The 25,440-nt window shown below is 43.2% G+C and overlaps 1 protein-coding gene across 1 annotated transcript in view; it reads left to right on the top strand.

The window, feature by feature from the left end:
* The window catches only part of jmy (junction mediating and regulatory protein, p53 cofactor), a 213,561-nt gene that overhangs the window by 78,012 nt on the left and 110,109 nt on the right, over nt 1-25,440 (top strand). The window contains exon 2 of the mRNA XM_068029461.1: nt 8,092-8,265. Within this exon, the coding sequence (XP_067885562.1) occupies nt 8,092-8,265 (174 nt within the window). The remainder of the gene's footprint in view (nt 1-8,091; nt 8,266-25,440) is intronic.

Below are 25,440 nucleotides of genomic sequence, written 5' to 3'. Positions count from 1 at the left end.
CTACACTTTCCCTCCTGCTGCTTAGACTTGGCCTGATACACCAACAGCCAGACTGCTTTAATTTATCTGTCTTTTCATGTGAACCCCTGCATCTAGTGTTCTGCCTCACCGGCAGGGTCGTCCAAAATTTGTACAACCCAGACCCACCGTATAAATTTCACTACCACCAAACAAAGCAAGCTAGAAAGCAATGCTTTCTAATAACTTAAACACTCCTGTTTATTCTAGCTTCTTCTTTTAACTTACACCAACTTAATACAACTTCACTCAGACGCTTCGCACACATTCAATTTACCATTCAACAATTTCTGAACACACAAAGAGACCAAACACCGATATAGCCTTGCACACGCACACAAGTTTTTCTTTTGGCCTTTCAGCAGCATTTCAGGCTACTGTGGTACTTCCAGTGTAATTTCTACCAATCGTTTCCTGAAACTTGTTTCTGGATTGGCTGTTAATTTGTTTCTGCTTTTGGAAATGTTTGTGGACTTGCTGGCAAAGTCTCATATAAGAATTGATACTGATCCTAATTGCCTTAGCCTTCAGACTTTTCTTTTGGCCCTTCCACCATGCTGTTTGTACTTCTGGGAGGGGTCCTTAAATTTCCACCCATCTTTTTTCATTTTACTGGTCAAGTTCTCATCTTTTTTTTTACTCATTTATGGGATGTGGGCGACGCTGGCCAGGCCAGCATTTATTGCCCATCCCTAATTGCCCTTGAGAAGGTGGTGGTGAGCTGCCTTCTTGAACCGCTGCAGTCCATTTGGGGTAGGTATACCCACAGTGCTGTTAGGAAGGGAGCTCCAGGATTTTGACCCAGTGACAGTGAAGGAACGGCGATATAGTTCCAAGTCAGGATGGTGTGTGACTTGGAGGGGAACCTGCAGGTGGTGGTGTTCCCATATATTTGCTGCCCTTGTCCTTTTAGTTGGTAGAGGTTGCAGGTTTGGAAGGTGCTGTCTAAGGAGCGTTGGTGCATTGCTGCAGTGCATCTTGTAGATGGTACACACTGCTGCCACTGTGCGTCGGTGGTGGAGGGAGTGAATGTTTGTTTGTAGATGGGGTGCCAATCAAGCGGGCTGCTTTGTCCTGGATGGTGTCGAGCTTCTTGAGTGTTGGAGCTGCACCCATCCAGGCAAATGGAGAGCATTCCATCACACTCCCAACATGCCTTGTAGATGGTGGACAGGCTTTGGGGAGTCAGGAGGTGAGTTACTCGCCTCAGGATTCCTAGCCTCTGACCTGCTCTTGTAGCCACGGTATTTATATGGCTACTCCAGTTCAGTTTCTGGTCAATGGTAACCCCTAGGATGTTGATAGTGGGGGATTCAGCGATGGAAATGCTGAGGAGTCACGAATGGTGCTGAACATTGTGCAATCATCCGCGAACATCCCCACTTCTGACCTTATGATTGAAGGAAGGTCATTGATGAAGTAGTTGAAGATGGTTGGGCCTGGAACACTACCCTGAGGAACTCCTGCAGTGATGTCCTGGAGCTCAGATGTTTGACCTCCAACAACCACAGCCGTCATCAGCTGAGTGGCCCTGGCGGAACCCAAACTGAACGTCACTGAGCAAGTTATTGCTAAGCAAGTGCTGCTTGATGGCACCTTCCATCAGTTTACTGATGATTGAGAGTAGGCTGATGGGGCGGTAATTGGCCGGGTTGAATTTGTCCTGCTTTTTGTGTACAGGACATACCTGGGCAATTTTCCACATTGCAGGGTAGATGCCAGTGTTGTAGCTGTACTGGAACAGCTTGGCTAGGGGCGTGGCATGTTCTGGAGCACAGGTCTTCAGTACTATTGCTGGAATATTGTCAGGGCCCATAGCTTTTGCAGTGTCCTGTGCTGTCAGTCGTTTCTTGATATCACGTGGAGTGAATCGAATTGGCTGAAGTCTGGCATCTGTGATGCTGGGGACTTCAGGAGGAGGCCGAGATGGATCATCAACTCGGCACTTCTGGCTGAAGATTGCTATAGGCCTGGTAAGGGACCCATCCAGTTCCCAGTCTAGACCTTCTGCACTATTGGTCATTCTGTCAGAGTGTGGTCTGCCTGAGTGGTATTGACCTGCTGGATACCCTTTAAATCCCCAGGGCGGTGTTGACCTGCGGGATGCTCTTAAATCCTCTACATGCTATATGGGCCTTTGGGATACCCTTTAGATCCCCTGCTCAGCTCGACCTCTTGTGAAGGACTGCTTTGGGGTCTCTCTCAGCACAGTCTCCTGCCTGGTAACGGCCTTCAGGATACCTCCTAAGTCCCCTGTGCGGCTTCACCTACTATGTGGCTCTGCGTTGCGGCTTTCTCAGCGCGGCTGTCTGCCCGGTTCTCTTAACTCGTGACCTACTACCCTGGTGCACGCTTTAATTGCTCGGCACTCGAGTCTCCAGGCGTTGGTTCTTTGATACCCACTTAAAGTACCAGTCCCGCGACTGTGAGGGAGACCTTTCCTAATTATGGGTGGTAAAATAAAAGCTTCTCAGTCCTTGATTGGTCTTCTCACTGTCGCAGTCCCAATGTGATGTATCCTGCTGACTATGCCAAATGTAAAGGTGAGGTCTTGCCCCGAGACCCAAAAACACCTCGAGAGTCGGATGTTTGGTACCAACGAGCGATCTTTATTTAGGAGCATGCAAGGGGAAGTCCTACTCTCTCGAATAATTGTAGGGGTTCTTATACAGTTTTTAGTTTAGTTTAGAGATACAGCACTGAAACAGGCCCTTCGGCCCACCGAGTCTGTGCCGACCATCAACCACCCGTTTATACTAATCCTACACTAATCCCATATTCCTACCTGTCCCTATATTTCCCTACCACCTACCTATACTAGGGGCAATTTACAATGGCCAATTAACCTATCAACCTGCAGGTCTTTGGCATGTAGGAGGAAACCGGAGCACCCGGAGGAAACCCACGCAGACACAGGGAGAACTTGCAAACTCCGCACAGGCAGTACCCAGAATTGAACCCGGGTCGCTGGAGCTGTGAGGCTGCGGTGCTAACCACTGCGCTACTGTGCCGCCCCTGCAAACTCCGCACAGGCAGTACCCAGAATTGAACCCGGGTCGCTGGAGCTGTGAGGCTGTGGTGCTAACCACTGTGCCGTGGTTTACTTGATTAGCTGTTTCTTAATTACGTTATCTCCCATGTCTTGCCTTCCCTGATCTCATCCTGCCTTGGTTATATTATTCACCTTGTCAACCTCTTGATTACCCTATTCACAGTATCCTTAGGCTAGTCATAGGATTCGGGTGTCTCTCTCCTGAGCTCATTACCTTCTGATTATGTATTCATATAATTCGAGTGTCTAGCAGGCAAGCTTTCTCAAGTTACAAGGACCTAAATTATGCCAAGTATCCCATGGTTCCATATGCCAGTCTCCCCTACAGACTGGGGCAATCAAATTGGCAACAGGGTCTAGAAGATGAATTTGTACAATGCTTTTGTGATAGTTTCTTGGAACAATACATTGCAGAACCAACTAGGGATAAAGCTATCTTAGATCTTGTATTGTGTAATGAAGCAGGGTTAATAAGCAATGTCATAGTAAAAGATCCACTGGGAAATAGTGATCATAATACAATTGAATTTCATGTTAAGTTTGAAAGTGACACATTTCAGTCACAAACAAGACTCTTACACTTAAACAAAGCCAAATACGAAGGTATGAGGGGAGAACTGGCTAAAACTAATTGGGTAAATAGACTGGAAGGTATGGTGGAAAATGAACAGTGGGAAACATTTAAAGAAACAATTCAAAGAGTTCACCAAAACTACATTCCGTTCAAAAACAAAAACTCGTCAAGACCATTCGTGGCTCACTCAGGAAGTTAAGGAGTGTAATAGACTAAAAGAAGAGATTTACAATATTGCAAAAAATAGTAGCAAGTCTGAGGATTGAGTGTTTTAGAAACCAGCAAAGGACCACCAAAAAGTTGATGAAGAGGGAAAAAATAGAATATGAGAGTAACTAGCCAGCAATATATAAACACATTGTGAGAGCTTTTATAAGTACATAAAAAGGAAGAGAGTAGCTAAAGTAGACGGTGGTCCCTTAGAGGCAGAGGCAGGAGACATCATCATAGGGAATAAGGAGATGGCAGAGGCATTGAACAAATATTTTTTGTCTGTCTTCACAGTAGAAGACACAAGTTTTATACCAGAAATAGGCAGTAACCTAGGGGCTAAAAAGAGTGAGGAAATTAAGGATATTGATATCAGTCGAGAAAAAGTATTGGAGAAACTTGACGGACTAAAATCTGACAAGTTTCTGGGATCAGATGGCCTACATCCTAGGGTTCTAAAAGAGATAGTTGCAGAGATGGTGGATGCGCTGGTTATGATTTTCCAGAATTCCTTAGATTCCGGAATGGTCCCGTCAGATTGGAAGTTGGCAAATGTTATGCTGCTTTTCAAGAAAGGAGGTAGAGAGAAAATAGGGAACTACAGGCCAGTTAGCCTAACGTCAGTCATTGGGACGATGCTGGAAACTATTATTAAGGAAGTCTTAACATTGCACTTGGAAAAGCATAGTATGATTAGAACAAGTCAGCATGGTTTTACTAAAGGGAGATCCTGTTTGACAAATTTATTAGAGTTTTTTGAGGATGTAACTTGTAGGGTTTTCAAAAGGCATTCGATAAGGTGCCACGTAAAAGATTAATTGGCAGGATAAGGGCTCATGCTGTTGGGGGTAATGTATTAGCATGGATAGATGATTGGTTAACAGACAGGAAACAGAGAGTGAGCATAAATGGGGCATTTTCAAGTTGGCAGGCAGTGAATATTGGGGTGCTGCAAGAGGTGAAGAGACAGAGAGTAATATATCTAAGTTTGCTGATGATACAAAGCTTGGTGGAAAGGTAAGCTGTGGAGAGCTTGTAGAGAGGCTGCAAAGAAATAGAGATAGGTTAAGTGAATGGACAACAAGATGGCAAATGGAGTATAATGTAGGGAAGTGTGAAGTTGTTCACTTGGGTCGTAAAAATAGAAAAGCAGAATATTTTTTAAAAGGTGCGAAACTGGTAAGTGTTGATGTTCAGAGAGACTTGGGGGTACTCGTACAAGGAATGCACAAAGTTAACATGCAGGTGCAGCGGGCTATTAGGAAGGCAAATGGCATGTTGGCCTTTATTGCAAGGGGATTAGAGTACAGGAATAAGAAGTCTTACTAAAATTGTATAGGGCTTTGGTGAGACTGCACCTGGAATACTGTGTGCAATTTTGGTTTCCACATTTAAGAAAGGATATACTTGCATTGGAGACAGTGCAGCAAAGATTTACTAAATTGGTTCCTGGGGTGAGGGGGTTGTCCTATGATGAGAGGCTGAGTAAATTGAGCCTATATTCTCTGGAGTTTAGAAGAATGAGAGGCGATCTAATTGAGACATACAAGATTCTGAAAGGGCTTGGTAGGATAGAAGCTGAGAGATTGTTCCCACTGGTCAGGGAATCTAAAACATGGGGCACATTCTCAGGATGAGGGGGTCAATCATTCAGGACTGAGATGAGGAGAAATTATTTCACTCAAAGGGTTGTGATTCTTTGGAATTCTCTACTGCAGAGGGTTGTGGATGCACCATCATTGAATACATTTAAGACTGGGATAGTTAGATTTTTGGTCTCACAAGGTATCAAGGGATATGGGGAACTGGCAGGAAAGTGGAATTGAAGACCAAGATCAGCCATGATCGTATTGAATGGTGGAGCAGGCTCGTTGGGCCATATGGTCTACTTCTCCTATTTATTGTGTTCGTGTATTAGGCTTGATGGCTCCTTGTTGGCCGGCATGGTAAATTTGTATGATTCTATTTCTAGCAGAGGTAGAGGCAAGCTGCTGAGATGCTTTGGCCCCACGCCCTCTGAGTTTTGTAGTGAGGGCCCCACCAAAAACTGTTCCTCCTACACCTGTGCACATGCAGACACAACCTTCAGAAGATGAAGTGCTATGTTTGGTACTGGATGATATAGGTGGGGGATGGTGCAACGGGCGAGATGTTGGAGCACTTTGACCTATTACTTTAACTTCCATGTCTCCTTTTGTAATTATCTCTCACTTCTAATACTCTGCTAGAGAGCAGCTTGTTGCAGAGAAGTCATGCATTGTAAAGTCATAGATAATGTATCTGTCATCCTCTTTAAGGTGACAGACATTTCTTGCATGGTCATGGTCAGGGTCTACATAAACTTATTTGAGAGCCATGTTTGAAGCTCCACTGAGGTGACCACTCTCTTCATGGCAGATATTTTTGCAATTACCTGCAACACCAATTCACTACTGTTGGAGTTGGATTCTTTTATCCGCTCCATTATTTTGGCATGTGGGTGCCAGGTCTGCCAGCACCCCTCAAAGTTGCTGCTATATCATTTTCCTCAACAAGTGGTACCTGAGGTTCAGCATCTGTTTCCATCTGAGCAGAGCTTGGAGAGGATTGTGTCTCCTGACATGGACTCCCCACAACAGTCCCTGACACCAGTGTCTACATGTGTTCACTTGTGAATTGTGAATCACCATGCGAAAAACCAACTAACTGTCTAACTGGAACCACTGACATGCGAGTATTCATGCTGTACATCCTGAGAAGGTATGAAGTCCTTTCTGAGGAATCATTATCTGGCATGTCCACAGACTGTTACTTCACTTGTGGAGGCCCTGGAAGACAAAAGAAATGGATCTGGGTGGCTTTTACACACTAATTCTTTGAAATAATAACATTGCAGTTTTACAGAATTATAGTGTTATTTATTTACGGCACAGAAGGAGGCTATTTAGCCCATCAAGTCCATGCTGGCTGTCCACGGAGCTATACGATCAGTCCCACTCCCTGGCTATAGAGTCATGTGCTGCATAATGTTCTTAATATGAATTTTCAAAAAGCATCTAAGAGACCCGTAGCAAAGGTAATAACATACGCAAGTAAGGTGGATGTGGCCGCATAAATCTTGAGATGGATAGGGGGCTGTAAAAAAAAAAAAGGTAGAGGGTAAAGAATGTTTCTTGAACTGGAAACACAGCATGAATGGTATTCCAAAAGAGTTTATGTTGCAAGCTGCTCTTGTTTACACATAAATGATCTGGACTTGGGAATTGTGGGAACAGTATTAAAATTTGCTGATGACATCAAATTGGAGTTTACGGCAAATTGTGAAGAGATGCTCGGAGATAGCTGAATTATCCAATTGAGTAGAGATGGGTATGCTAAAGGGCACATTGTTTAAGGTCATTTATAACAACAGAGGTTTTGTCTTTAGAGGTAACTAGTTTAGTACAATAACTTGGTGTGGTCTTCAAGAATTCTTTGTTGCTTATCTCTGAACCAGTTGCTCCATTCACTGTTCTGATCTTTTTATCAGGGCCACTGAAGCAACTGATATTCTAACTGGTACAAGATGTTTCATACATATGAATAGATAGAAGTTAAAACAGAATTATGCCATTTCGCTCAACCAGTCCGTGTTGATGTTTACCCTCCACTTGAGCCTTTAGTTCTAATCATATTTATCCACGCTGTTCCCATGTCCCTTTAATCTCTTTACCTCCATCCAGCTATCCAATCAAATCTTGAATTTGACATCATTTTTGCCTCAGCCTCTAACCCTTGAAGCTCCACAGACTCACAATTCTCTTTGTAACAAAATTTCTCCTGTCCTCTGCTGTAAGTCTCCTACATTTAATCTTGTATTTATGACCCCTCATTTTTGTTATTCATTTCATGCATGACTGTTTCATTTCTATCAAATCTGGTGCGACATCTTAATTAAACCATGTCTGCGTTATCTCGTAAATGTTTTGCTTAGTAAATCTGTCATCCTGAAGAGTCTGCAGCATCTCCAGCAAACAATAAAATTGCCTACAACAGTGGCCTGTAGTGGTTGATGTTGAAGTTGAATGCAAAATACAAGTTTGTAATGAAGTGTTGTATTCTGGGCATTTCATGTTTCACTGCTTGCATTCCTTAAACTGGAATTTATATTCAAATATATTACATTAATCACCAGAGAGTTCGCACAAACTAAAATGAGTCAAGAATTGAGATTGACTGGGAAATTCAAATAGTAAAACAGATTCTGATTTGCACATAGCTGCTGGAGAAACACAAGATTACAGAGATTATGGTGGAACTGCTGGAACTTTATCAGGAAGAAGATGATGCCTATATTGCTTTATCTGAAGCAACTACAGAACTCTACCAATATCTACTGCAACCGTTCAGAGATATGAGAGAACTGGCCATGCTGAGACGCCAGCAGATAAAGGTAAGAGACTGCAGTCTAATTCTGTATCTTGGCATGTAACTAGAAGGATGTAATGTAGAAGGATTGTAGCTTGGAGAAGTGAAATGCACAGCTTATTCCATAAATAAGACCTAAGGCAGGTTACACAGGCCCGCACAGTAGAGTCAACTGAGTTCTTCTGTTTTCTGTTGCGTGTACTGTTCATAACTTGCATTTATACGATTTCCTTAACATAGAAAAATGTCCTAAGGCTCTTCATGGGGGATGAAAGGGAAAGGATGCTGAGCCTTTTGTGGAAGAAGTATGGAAGATGACTGAAAATTGAGTCAAGAGATTGGTTTTTAAAGTCATAGAGTGAAGTAGAGAGGCAGAGCAACTTAGGTAGTAAATTCCAGAGAGGAGTGCAGAGATGGCTTAATTGATAAATAGGGGAGCAGAGGGATGTATATAGATAACCAGAGGGCACAAGTGGTGATGCAAGTTTTAAATTAGTCGTGAAGTAGGGTGAAAAAGGCTTTGGAAGAATTTATTGACCAGGATGAGGATTTTAAAATTCAGTAGTTGGCGAATAGGCAGCCAGGTGTAGGTCAGGTGAAATAATGGAGAAGTGATTTACTGTCGGATTGGATACCAGCAGCAGGACTTTAATTGATGGAGAGCGGAGTCCAAACCAGTGAATGGGATGTTGGAGAAATTGAGCCTAGGGGTGACAAAGGCATGGATAAGGTTCCAGTAGTGGTGGAGGTGATGTAGGGGTGGAAGTGAGTCATGTTGCAGAGGTGGGAGGAAATTGGCCTTGGTGATGGATGCGACAGTATTTTTTTTTAGCTGTGTGTCAAAAGCAGATGCTGAGGTTGCACATGCTAGTTCAGTTAGGTATGGTAATGTTTTTTTTTAAAGTGCTGGATTCTTGCCATATCCTGACTATTGTCATGCCCAGTAAAGATGCATCATATTCCTAACTTTTGGGATACAAACTTTATTCAAAGTGAACTCTTTGAAATTGACTTTTCATTTTAAAGAAAACTGGAAACTGCTTTGCCAAGTTGGCCACCGAAGGTCAGATGGACCTGGCTTGTGTATTCAAACACTGCCACACTGTCTCCAAAGGACAAAAGGGTACATTCCAGACTACAGCTATCCTGAAACCATCAAGGGACATTCCTGAATTGAATGGATTTCTTCTGAGATAAAGAAGGTGGTGAAGTAGCCACATTTTAACAGAATGATACTCATCCAGAGATCAATAGATAACCATGGCTTCCACATTCTGGTCCATTGTGTCGTCACACCATGGGAGAAGGCCATGTGTCAAATAACAGAAATGCTAAAGTGATGAATTGTGACATTAAAAGCTAACCCTCTGGAGAGAGAGGGAGAAATCACAGCAACACCACAGAAGGCAGTCCAGCCAGAGGCTGTGGAAAGATCCAGACTAAACAAGAAGCCCTGCTGCTAATTCTACACTTTAACTTGGTGCAGCAGAGAACTGAAAGTGACTGCCACCTCCAGCCTGAAATCTTAACCACCAGAAATCTACAACACCTCAACAAATTCAAGACTACAAACACCCAGGCCTGCACCTTTAAAAGAGACTGTCCTACTTAGAAGAGTCATCAAGTTTACCATAAATCACAAACACCTACCACACCTTGAACTCTTATCCTTTAACTTCTATCTATCTTCTCTTGAGAGTGCATGTGTTGGTGAATGGTGTTGCGAACATTTTGGGGAATGAATATTGTTCAATACATTTAAACCTAAAAGAAAACCTGTCATTTGCCTGCTTACTTGACCTTAAAAAAGCACTCTGGGATTAACTCATAATTTTAAACAAAACACGATTGTGGTCAGTTGGGTGGTGAACAGTGGGAACCACCCACACCCCTTGCCACCTGTCCATAACACTGTGTTGGAGTGGATGTGAAGAATTGGAGATCAGATCCACATTTTATGTTCCTTCTGTGGTTGTATTGTGCTGATGCTCCTTGAAAGGAATTAACTCTGACCTGATACTACCCAAATGTGATCGTTGCATTTTAGGGCTATTGATCAGTTTTTTGGAACTACTTTGGGTACAGAGTATTAGTGTCAAGCACTTGTGGATCTCTATTCTGTTAAATAATATGTCTCAGCTTGAACCTCAAGAGTACCCCTGACTATACCAACATAACAATTTTGCTTTTCCCATAGTCCATTCTGTGATCCGTGAGTAAGATTACTGTTCAGTATCAAATTAGTGCGAATTTTTCCAGGGAGTCTGTTAGAAAATTGGTTGAAATGGACCAAACTTTTAGGACACTTAGAGTTGGTAAACTGAAGAGTCTTTTGTCTCATCAGCCTGGATAGATGTAGATGCATGTCCCAGAGTCACTGTCACTGTCAAGCAACTCACTGTTATTCAGGTTCCCTCCTGTCTCTTGTTGAGATGGTGGTGGTTCTGATGTCCTGTTTGTCTCAACTATCTCATCTGAGAGACTACTACTTTGGGTCCCATCCCCCTGCAAGACCAGTTTAAACCCTCCCGAGTAGTGCTAGCAGACCTCCCTGCGAGGATATTGGTCCCCCTCCAGTTTAGATGCAACCCGTCCTTGTACAGGTCACCTCTGCACCAGAAGCCCTCCTGCCTACACCAGCTCTTTGGCCACGCATTCATTTGCCTAATCCTCCTAGTCCTACCCTCACTAGCACGTGGCACAGGGAGCAATCCTGAGATTACAACCCTAGAGGTCCTGCTTTTTAACTTTCTGCCTAACTCCCTATATTCACTTTGCAGGACCTCCTCTCTTTTCCTGCCTATGTCGTTAGTACCAATATGGGCCACGACCTCTGGCTGCTCCCCTCTCAGAATGTCCTGCAGCCGCGCCGAGACATCCTTGAGCCTAGCACCAGCGAGGCAACATATCATCCTGGAGTCTCGTTTGTGGCCACAGAAATGCCTATCTGCACCCCTTACGATAGAATCCCCTATCACTATAGCTCTTCCAACCCTTTTCCTCCCCTGCTGTGCAGCAGAGCCCTCCGTGGTGCCACGAACTTGGCTGTTGCTGCTTTCCCCTGGGAGGTCATTTCCCCCAACAGTATTCAAAGCGGTATATCTGTTTGAGAGGGGGATGGCCACAGGGGACTCCTGCACTACCTGTCTGCGCCTACTACTCGGTCTGGTGGTCACCCATCTCTTTTCTGCCTGTGCAGCCATTACCTGCGGTGTGACCACCTCACTAAACGTGCTATCCACAACTTCCTCAGCATCACGGATGCTCCACAGTGAATCCACCTGCAGCTCCAGCTCCGTAATGCGGGTAGCCAGTAGCTGCAGCTGGATACACTTCCTGCACACATGGTCGTCAGGGACACTGCACGCGTCCCTGATTTCCCACATAGCGCAGGAGGAGCATATCACGGGGCTGAGCTCTCCTGCCATGACTTACCCTTAGATTAATTAGTTACTCCCTTAATTAAAAAATACTAATTATACTAGGGGCCTTGTTCTACCCACTTCAATATAAAGTCCTTAAAAAAAAAAACACTTTAGTAGTACTCACCTTATCACCAGCAGTTTTATTTTCAACAAAAAAACATACCCTTTTTAAGATATTCTAACAGCTGCTACTCACCAACCAATCACCTTGCAGCTCTCCTGTGATGTCACTGTTGGCTTTTTTCCAAAACTCAGGCGCGCTGTCGCTGCTCTTTTTAAACACAGCTGGTCTCACTCAGTCTCCTTCTTTCCCGCTATCGCTGCACTTTAAACAAATTTTACAATGGCCTATTTACCTATCAACCCGCAAGTCTTTGGCATGTGGGAGGAAACGTTAGCACCCGGAGGAGACCCACGAGGTCACAGGGGGAACTTGCAAACTCTGCACAGGTGGTAGCCAGAACCGAACCTGGGTCGCTGGAGTTGTGAGGTTGTGGTGCTAGCCACTGCACCACTGTGCCACAGTGAAGGGAAGAAAAATACGGGACTCTGGGGAAAGAGCAAGTGAGTGGCATTAGTTGATTAACTGCCAAAGAACTGATAGAAACATGATGGTTCAAATTGCCTCCTCCTGTGCTTTATATTTATCATTGTATGATATCCTGCCTGACTGAATATTTTGGTGTCCAAGATTACTTTTGGGACTTGGTTTGTCAATTAAATTCAGTAACAGTGTGAGCAACAGACAAAGGTTTTTTCATAAAGTATGATTAAAATTGTTTGCATATAATTCCCTGTGACAATATTAATTGGGCATTCTAAGTACAATTTGTTTCATGATGGGAGGAAGCACTTTCAGTATAACTGTTGTCCATTCTTATTGGCTAGAGTTTATTTTAAGAAACTTGTCTGTCATTGAATGATTATTTTGAACCGCAGTGATATGTTTTTATGGTTAATATATTTGAACAATGATAAATAGACGATAACATTTTTTGTTGCTGAAGATTGTGGAGTTATTCAAACAGTGGTTCAGTTCTGATCTGCAGAAGTGCAAATGGAGGCATGAATTGAAGGAAAGCTGCACAAATTATGTTGTTAAAAAGGCCGTTGCCTTATTAAAATGGAGTCTTCCTACTGCAGCTAAAAATTGGTCTGCTACCTCCACAATATTGATGTTCCTGAGGAGTTTCACTGTCCAGGTAATAGTATTCTTGGAAAGAGCAGGTCAGAGGCTGGGAATTCTGTGCTGAGTAACTCACCACCTGACTCCCCAAAGCCTGTCCACCATCTACAAGCCCCAAGTCAGCAGTATGATGGAATACTGTCCGCTTGCCTCGATGAGTGCAGCTCCAACAACACTCAAGAAACCTGACACCACCATCATCCAGGGCAAAGCAACCCATTTGGCACCCCGGCCACCACCACCGTAACATTCACTACCTCCACCATTGCACACTGCAGCAACTCACCAACTTCTTTGACAGCACCTTCCAAACCTCCAGCCTCTACCATCTGGAAGAACAAGGGCAGCAGATGCATGGGAACACCACCACCTGCAAGTTTCCCTCCAAGTCACATGACATCCTGACTTGGAACTATATCGCTGTTCCTTTGCTGTCACTGGGTGGAAATCTTGGAACTCCCTCACTAACAGCACTGTGGGTGTACCTACACCACATGGACTGCAGTGGTACAAGAAGGCATCTCACCACCCTCTCAAGAACAATAGGAATGGGCAGTATATACTGACCTTGCAAGCAATGCTCCCATCCCACAAATTAATAATAAAAGATGTAGGGAACAAAGACCATGGAGCTCATTTCTTTCCAGTAAACATTTTTGCCCCACAGAACCTATTTCTTCTATCTCTACACTATTTTTTCTCCACTTGTCTGATCTCTTCCAACGTCCACAATTCTTCCGACATCCTCTGCCACTTCAACAGTTGCCAGTTTCTTGGACCTAATCATCTTTTCACCATTATACCTATTGTTAAGGAGCCTATAAACTACCCCCATCTGTGTTTGCTGCCCCTTGTCTTTTCCTAGCTCCACCCATACAGACACTACTTCCTGATCTTCCGAGCCAAAATCTTTCCTGATTATTGTCCTGATGTCATCCTTTATTATCAAGGCTCCCCCCTCTCCTTTACCATTTTGCCTGTCTTTTTTCAAAATGTCAAGTTTCCTGGAATAGTTAGTTCCCAACCTTGGTCACCATGCAACCACATCTCTGTAATGGCTGTTAGATCAAACCCATTTATCTCTACTTGTGCCATTAATTTGTCTGTCCTATTACGAGTGCTTCTTGTACTCAGCTTAAGCACCTTTAATTTTAACTTATTACCATTTTTCTCTGATTTGACCTTATTCATTGTACTATCCCTGTTAAACACTCTGTCCCTTCCTGTCACAGTCTGCTTACTTTTATCCAAAAAGCTACACTACTCTGAGTTTTCTCTTTAGATTTATAAATTTCCCATCACCCTCATCCCTCCTCCACACCTCCCTTTTTAGTTTTAAGCCTTGCATGAAGGGGAACAATGGTATTTAACTTAACACTTAGATATTCATGAATCTATAATCAAAGGCAGTAAGCCTGAGAATTGAGCTAAGATGGAAATCTATTGGTGTTATGAAAGTGCTTCTATTTTTAAAATATTTTTTGAGGAATTGTATTTTAGAATCATGGACATTGGTTTATTTGGGAAAGCTGAAAAGACTCAATGGATGTGTTTTTTTTTACAAGGGTCACTGTCTTGTTTGAAAACAAACGTTTACTGTCTGTCACATGCCTTAAGCTCAATAAACAACAGAAACCTTGGTGACTTGGGGAGATGTTTACAGAGAAGTGACGTCACGATTTATAGTAGTCAGGAGGTTCTGACTTGCTGTTTGGGCTTTTGCTTTTGAGATATTGTTTTGGTTCAGTTGGGGTGTGGACTGTGTTGAAAAGCAGTTGGAGATCAACCTGCCAAGGGAGAAACACCTAGCTCATCTTTCTTTCACCTCTGTAGGAGACCTGGAGAAATCCAGTGTGTCAGCTCCTCTTTCTCTACCTCTTTAAAAAAAAAACCCTGCAAATTCAAAGTGGGATAACTGAAACCCCTGGAGCCGCATTTCTTCTGAAAAGCTTACCAGACTACATCTTGGCATCTCCTGAATGAACTGCTCCAGAAAAGATCCCAGTGATCTGTCTCCGTCAGACCAAAAAGGGACTCTTTTTTTTCTTCAAGAATTAACAAGTATTTTGTCAAAGTATTCTTTTTTGTAAAAGAGCTCGGCAGAGAAAATCTCTTTATTTTTCAGTTAACCAGTGTGTGTTTGTGTGTGGAGCGTGTATTTTAAAAGGGAATTTTCATATTTCAATCTGTGTTGATGCTTTGCATCGTTACTGTATAAGTCTTGTTTTATAATAACTTGATAGTTTTTTTTATTTGGGGATAAAGAGTAGAGTACACAGTTGACTGTATTGGTAACTGGGTAAACATTTAAATATATTTTGTGACCTGTGGAGAAGTGGAACTAGAAAAGACAGTGCACTCCTCCCACCTCAGTCGTAACAATATTCACTATTAGCTAGCTACATTTGGTGAATGGAGGTGGGGAGAGGATATTCCCTTCTGGCAGCGTTTGCAACCTATAAAAAGGCATGTTTCTGTTGCTCCCATCTGTACAGAAGTCAGGCTGTTCATGTTTTGAACTCTTGGTAGGAGAGCCACGTTTCTACAGTTAACTGCACTCCATCAAAGTAAAAACATCTTTAAAATATTGGCTGTCTGTTGGCTGCATCTCTTCTGTCTTCTTTGGCCTCCTTATCTCGAGAGACAATGGGTAAGCGCCTGGAGGTGGTCAGTGGTGTGTGGAGCAGCGCCTGGAGTGGCTATAAAGGCCAATTCTAGAGTGACAGGCTCTTCCACAGGTGCTGCAGAAAAATTTGTTTGTCGGGGCTGTTTCACAGTTGGCTCTTCCCTTGCGCCTCTGTCTTTTTTCCTGCCAACTGCTAAGTCTCTTCGACTCACCACACTTTAGCCCCGCCTTTATGGCTGTCCGCCAGCTCTGGCGAACGCTGGCAACTGACTCCCACGACTTGTGATCAATGTCACAGGACTTCATGTCGCGTTTGCAGACGTCTTTAAAGTGGAGACATGGATGGCCGGTGGGTCTGATACCAGTGGTGAGCTCGCTGTACAATGTGTCTTTGGGGATCCTGCCATCTTCCATGCGGCTCACATGGCCAAGCCGTCTCAAGCGCCGCTGACTCAGTAGTGTGTATAAGCTGGGGATGTCGGCCGCCTCGAGGACCTCTGTGTTGGAGATACGGTCCTGCCACCTGATGCCAAGTATTCTCTGGAGGCAGCGAAGATGGAATGAATTGAGACGTCGCTCTTGGCTGTCATACGTTGTCCAGGCCTCGCTGCCATAGAGCAAGGTACTGAGGACACAGGCTTGATACACTTGGACTTTTGTGTTCCGTGTCAGTGCGCCATTTTCCCACACTCTCTTGGCCAGTCTGGACATAGCAGTGGAAGCCTTTCCCATGCGCTTGTTGATTTCTGCATCTAGAGACAGGTTACTGGTGATAGTTGAGCCTAGGTAGGTGAACTCTTGAACCACTTCCAGAGCGTGGTCGCCAATATTGATGGATGGAGCATTTCTGACGTCCTGCCCCATGATGTTCGTTTTCTTGAGGCCGATGGTTAGGCCAAATTCATTGCAGGCAGCCGCAAACCTGTCGATGAGACTCTGCAGGCACTCTTCAGTGTGAGATGTTAAAGCAGCATCGTCAGCAAAGAGGAGTTCCCTGATGAGGACTTTCCGTACTTTGGACTTCGCTCTTAGACGGGCAAGGTTGAATCTTGTGTGGAGGAGAATTCCTTCTTCAGAGGACTTGAACGCAGCAGGGAGAAGAAAATCCCAAAAAGTGTGGGTGCGAGAACACAGCCCTGTTTCACGCCACTCAGGATAGGAAAGGGGTCTGATGAGGAGCATCTATATTATAGCTAATTCACATTAGTGGAACTTGATAGTCGGTTTTGGCACTTAGAGTTAACTGCTGGGTTCTGTGAAATAGCTAGCAATATAACGGACATTGGGGAACACTGTGGTGTGAACCTTTGCATCACACCAATGGCAAATGTGCAGTGTAACTGGAACAAGGCAAAATTCACAGTTGGAGTATAGTTTGTAAGTCATAGTTTGTGTCCTTTAAATGTTGGATCCTTTAAATGCTTCATCTTGCTCTGTTTTGCATATACTTTACATATGGTGCTTGTGATTGGTGGTGGGGACTGATATTCTGTTTGCATTTGGCAGTTTTTCTGTTTCCCATAGATGGGTGTAATACTACATTGATACTAGAATTCATTTTCTCAGTGTTACTGAGGAATATCTTGACATTCAATATAAGCTGTTGAGAACAGTGATTACTGTTTGTTATGGTTTGTGACCATTGTAGACTTAGCAATAACTGACAATATGCAAGACTTGGTAAAGATCTGCCTCACACATCTATATTTGATCCTGCAGTTATTTATAATTAAATACAATTATTGTGAAAAAATTATTTTTAAGGAATAATGGTTTAAAATTTGTGGTTCTATGTACTACATCTACAGTGGTATGTAAATTGGTATGCAGCACAAACGTAAAAATTGTTCTGTAAATAGAAGTGTTTCAAAAGGAAGAATTCCTCCTTTGAATCTTCAAGATGTGCTGAGTAGACACACTGGGTACTTTTTTGTCTTCACTGCATGGGTATCATTCTGGTTGTTGCTGAGTGACCGGGAAAATTGTTTTTAAATTTATTTGCAGCTATATAATTTAATCTTGATTTATGCAAGCATGGATCCCATTAAGCTGTGATTTTAATGTTTTAATGTAAACAGTGTATGTTAATGACATCATGACTGTGGGGGAGGGGATGAAGTACCTTGGAGGAATTGAAGAAACCTACAGTGAGAATATGCTTCGCTAACATACGAATTTGGAGCAGGAGTAGGCCACTCGACCCCTCGAGCCTGCTCCGTCATTCAGTACGTTCATGGCTGAACTGATTACTCCACATTTCCACCTACCCCCGATAACCTTCCACTCCCTTGCTTATCAAGAATCTATCTACCTCTGCCTTAAAAATTTTCAAAGACTCTGTTTCCACTGCCTTTTGAGGAAGAGAATTCCAAAGACTCACGACCCTCTGAGAGAAAAAATGTCTCCTCATCTCTGTCTTAAATGGGTGACCACTTATTTTTAAACAGTGACCCCTAATTCTAGATTCTCCCACAAGGGGAAACATCCTTTCCCCATCCACCCTGTCAAGGCCCCTCAGGATCTTATATGTTGAAATCAAGTCGCCTCTTACTCTTCTGAATTCCAGTGGATACAAGCCTAGCCTGTCCAATCTTTCCTCGTAAGACAAGCCACCCATTCCAGGTGTTAGTCTAGTAAACCTTCTCTGTACTACCTCCAACGCATATACATCCATCCTTAAATAAGGAGACCAGTACTGTACACAGTACTCCAGATGTGGTCTCACCAATGCCCTGTATAGCTGAAGCATAACCTCCTGTCTTTTGTATTCAGTTCCCCTTGCGATAAATAATAACATTCTATTAGCTTTCCTAATCACGTGTTGTACCTGCATACTAATCTTTTGAGATTCATGCACTAGGACACCCAGATCCCTCTGCATCTCCGAGCTCTGCAATCTCTCACCATTTAGATAGTACGCTTTTTTATTCTTCCTGCCAAGGTGGACAATTTCATGCTTTCCCAATTTATACTCTATTTGCCAGATCTTTGCCCACTCACTTAACCAATCTACATCCCTTTGTCGCCACTTTATGTCCTCTTCACAAGTTACTTTTCTACCTATCTTTGTGTCATCAGCAAATTTAGCAACCATACCTTCGGTCCCTTCATCTAAGTCATTTAAATAAATTGTAAAAAGTTGAGGCCCCAGCACAGATCCCTGTGGCACACCACTTGTTACATCTTGCCAACCAGAAAATGACCCATTTATGCCTACTCTCTGTTCCCTGTTAGCTAACCAATCTTCTATCCATGCCAATATGTTACCCCCTACACCATGAGCTTTTATTTTCTTCAATAACCTTTGATGTGGCACCTTATCAAATGCCTTCTGGAAATCTAAGCACAATACATTCACTGGTGCCCCTTTATCCACAGTACATGTAACTCCCTCAAAGAACTCCAATAAATCGGTTAAACATGATTTCCCTTTCACAAAACCATGTTGACTCTGCCTGTTACATTGAATTTTTCTAAATGCCCTGCTATAACGACTTTAATAGCTTCTAACATTTTCCCTAAGGCAGATGTTAACTTAACTGGTCTGTAGTTTCCTGCTTTCTGTCTCCCTCCCTTTTTGAATAAAGGAGTTACATTCACTATTTTCCAATATAATGGAACCTTCCCTGAATCTAGGGAATTTTGGAAAATTAAAACTAATGCATCAACTATCTCTCTAGCCACTCCTTTTAACAGCCTAAGATGAAGTTGATGCTGTCAGTGATATTGAAGTTGTTTGGGCTCCTTTGCAGTCGCGCTATATAATTTCTCTAACTCAGTTCTACGAATAGATATCTAACCAGCATCTGCTACTTAAATTATTCTTTTTGCTCATTTGGCAGAAAGACAGAAATAAATGAGAGGTCATTAATTCTTTGTCATTGCTATAATGTGCAACAACCTGAATGTACTGTTGAGCGTTGGAACTAAACGTAAAGGGGTAATTTTAACCCCCTGTGCAGGTAGAAAGCATGTGGGGGGGTCTAAAAAACAATAGGCTACCTGCCTCCAGTCACTTCTGTTTTTAATGGAGGCAATTAGCCTCCTTTCAGGAGTGAAGTTAGTCATTAAAATCTTTTAAATGGATAAGTGCCTCCATTTTAAAATGTCTTTTAGCAGAGGTCGGGTTTCCTGGACCTCGGAAAACCCGACAGCTGAAAGGAGGCGTGAAGGGCCACATCCAGCATTTCAGTGCCTTTACAACACTAGTTGTGGACCAGGAAAAGCAGGAGTGCTTCTGCCCTGGACCCACAAGTAAACACCACCCCCCCCCCCCCCCCCTTCGCACAATCTATCCCTTGTATCCCCTCTCACCGGCTCCCAGTGTGATCTGTCTACTCCCCTGCCAATGTCTGATGCCTACTGATGTCTGCTCCCCTCCCAATGTCAGATCCCCTGTCATTACTTAGCCCCTCCCGATAACTGCTCCCATGCCTGGAGCTGTTGATCTACTCGCCCAACAGTCAGCCAGCCTTCAGTCTGTCTGACTGTAGCCAGGAACAAAGAATTTTTTAAAAAAAATCATGTCCTGCCATTAAATTCGCTAGATCTCTGCCTCGTTACCTTCCTGTGTTATTATCAGGCCCATCTTTCTTTTGGTGGTGTATTCGGGACTGCCATTTGGTGAAGGATGATACTGGAGCCAACCTTTACTCAGTCTTGTATTTATTTACATTTATTTGAAACATTACAAGTATACACCTCCTAACTCACCACCCACCATTTTCAGTAAGTGTCTCTTTATATGTGCTCAAGTGAAACCACAATTAATGTCCTCCACCTGCACGTAATTAAACACAATTTATGTACAATTAACATTTGGTACTTTAAAATAACATTGTCCTAATTGCACTCTTGGATTTATAGTGTTCAGTTAAGTGGTGTCTCAGTCTATGAACAGTTTGGTACTGTTTGTAATGATAACTCATTTTTCATGTTTGGAGAAGCAATGTCCAAGTAATGGTTAATGTTTGATTGCACAACTAGATATCAACTGGAAAGATTGCAAAGGTGCAAATAAACCGATTGACCAAAAAGGCATATCAACTACGGATTAGCTTGCGTTGCTCCATTCAGACTACAGATCACTATTTCTACTGGTCATTTATGATTGGAACTCCCTTATTCTTTCAACGGCACAGTTTTTAAAAAATCCTTTAGTTCTGAGCTTAGTTAAATCAATAGAACAATTTTGGAATTGGTGTTTGTTTAACTCCCAAAAAAAAAACTTAAAATGTAATTTCATAATTTATTTTTAATGCCAGATTATGCTTCTGAGTTGCCTGCAAGCTAATTGGATAAACATAGAGGGAGTGAAGTGTAAATATTAGCTCAATTTTTTTACTTTTTGAAGGAAAGTACTTGGCAACATTAGAGAATTCCAAAGATTCACAACCTTTTGAGTGAAGAAATTTATTTTCCTCTCAGTCCTAAATGATCAGCCCCTTATCCTGAAACTGTGCCCCTTTGTTTTAGATTCCTCAGTCAGGGGAAACGACATCTCAGTATCTACCCTGTCGAGCATTGAGGATTGTAAGATTTGCTGTTGTTACAATTGGAAGTAGAAGTAAGCATGATTAGAGTGATCTATCCTCTGAAATCCTCTGAAGAAGGAATTTTCCTCCACACAAGATCAGGGGGCAGGTTGTTCAACCTTGCCCGTCTAAGAGCGAAGTCCAAAGTACGGAAAGTCCTCATCAGAGAACTCCTCTTTGCTGACGATGCTGCTTTAACATCTCACACTGAAGAGTGCCTGCAGAGTCTCATCGACAGGTTTGCGGCTGCCTGCAATGAATTTGGCCTAACCATCAGCCTCAAGAAAACGAACATCATGGGGCAGGACGTCAGAAATGCTCCATCCATCAATATTGGCGACCACGCTCTGGAAGTGGTTCAAGAGTTCACCTACCTAGGCTCAACTATCACCAGTAACCTGTCTCTAGATGCAGAAATCAACAAGCGCATGGGAAAGGCTTCCACTGCTATGTCCAGACTGGCCAAGAGAGTGTGGGAAAATGGCGCACTGACACGGAACACAAAAGTCCGAGTGTATCAGGCCTGTGTCCTCAGTACCTTGCTCTATGGCAGCGAGGCCTGGACAACGTATGCCAGCCAAGAGCGACGTCTCAATTCATTCCATCTTCGCTGCCTCCGGAGAATACTTGGCATCAGGTGGCAGGACTATATCTCCAACACAGAAGTCCTTGAAGCGGCCAACACCCCTAGCTTATACACACTACTGAGTCAGCGGCGCTTGAGATGGCTTGGCCATGTGAGCCGCATGGAAGATGGCAGGATCCCCAAAGACACATTGTACAGCGAGCTCGCCACTGGAATCAGACCCACCGGCCATCCATGTCTCCGCTATAAAGACGTCTGCAAACGCGACACGAAATCGTGTGACATTGACCACAAGTCGTGGGAGTCAGTTGCCAGCATTCGCCAGAGCTGGCGGGCAGCCATAAAGACGGGGCTAAATTGTGGCGAGTCGAAGAGACTTAGTAGTTGGCAAGAAAAAAGACAGAGGCGCAAGGGGAGAGCCAACTGTGCAACAGCCCCGACAAACAAATTTCTCTGCAGCACCTGTGGAAGAGCCTGTCACTCCAGAATTGGCCTTTATAGCCATTCCAGGCGCTGCTTCACAAACCACTGACCACCTCCAGGCGCGTATCCATTGTCTCTCGAGATAAGGAGGCCCAAAAGGAAAGGATAGTTCTACTGCAGAGACAGTCTAACCACAGTTAATTTGTCTCTTTGTTTACTGTGCTCATTGAAAATCTGCAAACCTAGACATCGAAAGCTAAAAATGCTATATATATTGGAACTTGGTGAATAAAGCTAAGAGATTGAGTTCTGAGAAAATTAGAGCCTTTTAGATTGTCAACAGCTTTGGGAAGTTACAGCTTTCTGTGGCCAGCCATTTTTCTTCAAAAAATGCTTTCCAGCTCTCACCATGCCATGCTGAAACAATGCTTAATATTACATTACTAAAGTCACTGTACAAGAATAAAAAAACGCTTCTGGTAATCCTGCTTTTTTTGTCCTGTTCTGTAATTTGACATTGCTTTTAGTTATTGTCCAGTTTACCATTTTCTAACCCTGTTCTGCCTTTGAAAAATAAATTTCAAATACTTTCACTTGTTTTCTTCTGTCTCCTATGTTCCAGGTTTCAAAGAGAGGTGAGAGTTCATATTAAAAAGTAGGTTTACACCTATTCTGAAAAGCTGTTTTTACAGTCTGTAAAGTGCTAGGCATATAGAGATTGACATTGATTAGATGGTGGATGTTAACTCGTTTAATTTTGATCTTATAGAATCAAGAGGATGTTATTTCACCTGGGGTGCTGGGTTAAATATTTAAGCACAAGAATGGTTAGTTAAATTGCCGCAGCTAATTCAGAATGGCAGATGGCATCATTGCAAATAAATGAGAGGTGCTGATTAAAATGGGGTAACAACCTACCCTAGCAGCACCGTGACTTCAAGAAGAATTTACTCGGGACTGCCTCCTCTTTTGATTGCAAAGAGGATATTGTCTTTGCATTGGCTGTACTCCACCTTTGTGATTTCTCTTCTAGGGTTATTCCATGTACCTTGGAACAGCATATACATAATCATTTTTTGAAATTCAATTTTGTTTCCAACAAATCCTCTTCCTAGTATATAATTTATCTTCACTGAATATAAATCTGTAGTTCATGCTCGATTGTAAATTTCCACGCTACTTTCTAATGAAAAGTTGCAGGAAAGTAAGCTGGAGTTATTTCTACTTGCCATTACCATTGAAGTGGATTTTTTAAAAAAACCATTGCGCAGTAATATACATGGATAAATTGAAAATAAGTCTTGTGGAATGTTGGACTTGCATCGTTGCCCAAGGACTGAGCTTCCAGGTTAATGTTTATACAGTAATATTTCATATAGTGCAGTTTCTGGTGCTTTCAAACAGAGACTCAACCACATTCAAGGATTTAATGGGGTAGGAGGGAACAGCAATCATTATTACAGAGAAGTTACAACATAGAAAAAGACATTGGCTGGAATTTTAAGCCCACCGTGGGAGCAGGCTGGAGGGTGGGGAGGCAGTGGAAGGTGCCATTCCCATTGCCTTTCCCGCCCAGGCAGCAGTTTTACTAGTGGCGGGGGAGGTGGTAAGCAGCCTGCCCACCCCAGGCCAATTGAGGCCCTTAAGTGGCAAATTAATTGAACCAGTTGAACACAGATTTCCTTCCCTAAAGGACATTCGTGAACCAGATGGGTTTTTACAACAATTGGCAATGGTTTCATGGTCACCATGAGACTAGTTTTTTAATTCCAGATTTTTATTAATTGAATTCAAATTTCACCATCTGCCATGGTGGGATTTGAACCCATCCCAGATTATTAGCCTGGGCCTCCGGTTACTAGTCCAGTGTCACTGCTACTATGTCCCCACCTCTCCCAAATTAATCCATATATAAAGTGTACAGCCAATCTAATGCCATCAAAACACAGTCCAATTCAAAACACATTTCTCACTATAAATAAAGTAGCTAAGCATGCAAACATCAATGGAGAACAGCACAACTGTATTTGCTAGCTAGCAAGCAAAATAGTATGCAATGCCAATGCGAATTACTTTTTTTGACAGAATAGAGCTAACTACACCATGTCCTGGGCTGGTAGATGGACCTTATTGGATAATTTTTGTGGATTCATACTGTGGAGTGCAAATTCATCCAATAAACCATGAAACTCGAGGAGAGGATTGCTATTGTGGTTATTGAAGTGAGACAGTAGAAGAATCAGCAATAGGAAGACGGACCATTTCTCACACTACTGTTGTCACAACACAGTTTAACTCGTGATCAATGTTTGTGCAACTTCTCCAACTGCTTGTAATATGTGCCTGAAGACAGGGCAGCCAACAAAAGGCCAGTGAACTCCAAATCAGGAGAATTTTATAGGATGGAGCAGATATTATTTCCAAGAGTCATGTAAAACAGAAAAGCAGAGTGAGACAGAGAGATTAATGGTAGGTAGCCAAGACTAGTTTATTCATCTTGACAGGCTGTTAGGGTCCTGAATTCTAAAATATAGAAACAAAAGAATCTCTCATAGACAAAATGTCATTTTCTCACCAGAGCTAGTGACAAAATTAGATAAACGCAATTACAAATAAAGAGCGCCTTTCAGTAACTCCAATAAAGTGATTCTTTTAAATTTACTTATGTCTGTATCTCAGTCTATCACTGTCGATTCCGATTCACCTCTGACAAGATAATTATTAACAAAAGGCTTTTCTGCAAAAGGTTGAGCGGTTGTACTGCATGTATTATTCAATTACAAAATGTTTAGTTGGCACCGCGTCCTCCGGGAGGTGGGCTACAGCTTTGAGCGCCAGTACCAGCAGGAATTCGCCGACATTGCGCTGCAGATGCGCTTCCAGCGCATCAGAGTACCTGAACGAAGTCAGGTACAACAGAGGCAAGGTCTCCTTCCATGCTGTACACTGGGGGACGCTGATATCGAGGAGGCCGTGCAGGCTGTGGGCTGGCCTGCTCGCCAGGGTCACGATCCACTTGTGGACGAAGACGATGCAGATGGAAGCGAACAGGTTCACCGAGAGCCCGATTTACCTGATGAGGTCCTTTCTTAAGTGCATTACTACTAACCAATTAATGAAGGTACCCCACCAGCATTCAGATCACTAGAGGACAATGGTGGGAGCTGATGAAATGTGTTATTACCTGCACCCCCTTCCTCCAACCCCCGCTCCCCCTTCCTAGCTCCCCCCTCGCACCTCCTTCCCCTCGCACCCACCTATCCCTGAGCAGGGGCCCTAACAAACCCACTGCCTTGTGGGCGTCACGGGAGAGACCAAGGCTAAGGGAGTAAACCCTAACAGAAAATCCGGAGCAGAACCCCGAAGGCGGTCATATGTCACCTTTGGCATGTTTCTGGCAGTTCCTGCAGCCATATCGGT

The sequence above is a fragment of the Heterodontus francisci genome, chromosome 4, assembly GCF_036365525.1.
Source record: "Heterodontus francisci isolate sHetFra1 chromosome 4, sHetFra1.hap1, whole genome shotgun sequence".
In the NCBI taxonomy this organism is placed as follows: Eukaryota; Metazoa; Chordata; class Chondrichthyes; order Heterodontiformes; family Heterodontidae; genus Heterodontus; species Heterodontus francisci.
Note: the sequence above shows the minus strand (reverse complement) of the source record. Positions and strands in the feature narration are given on the sequence as shown.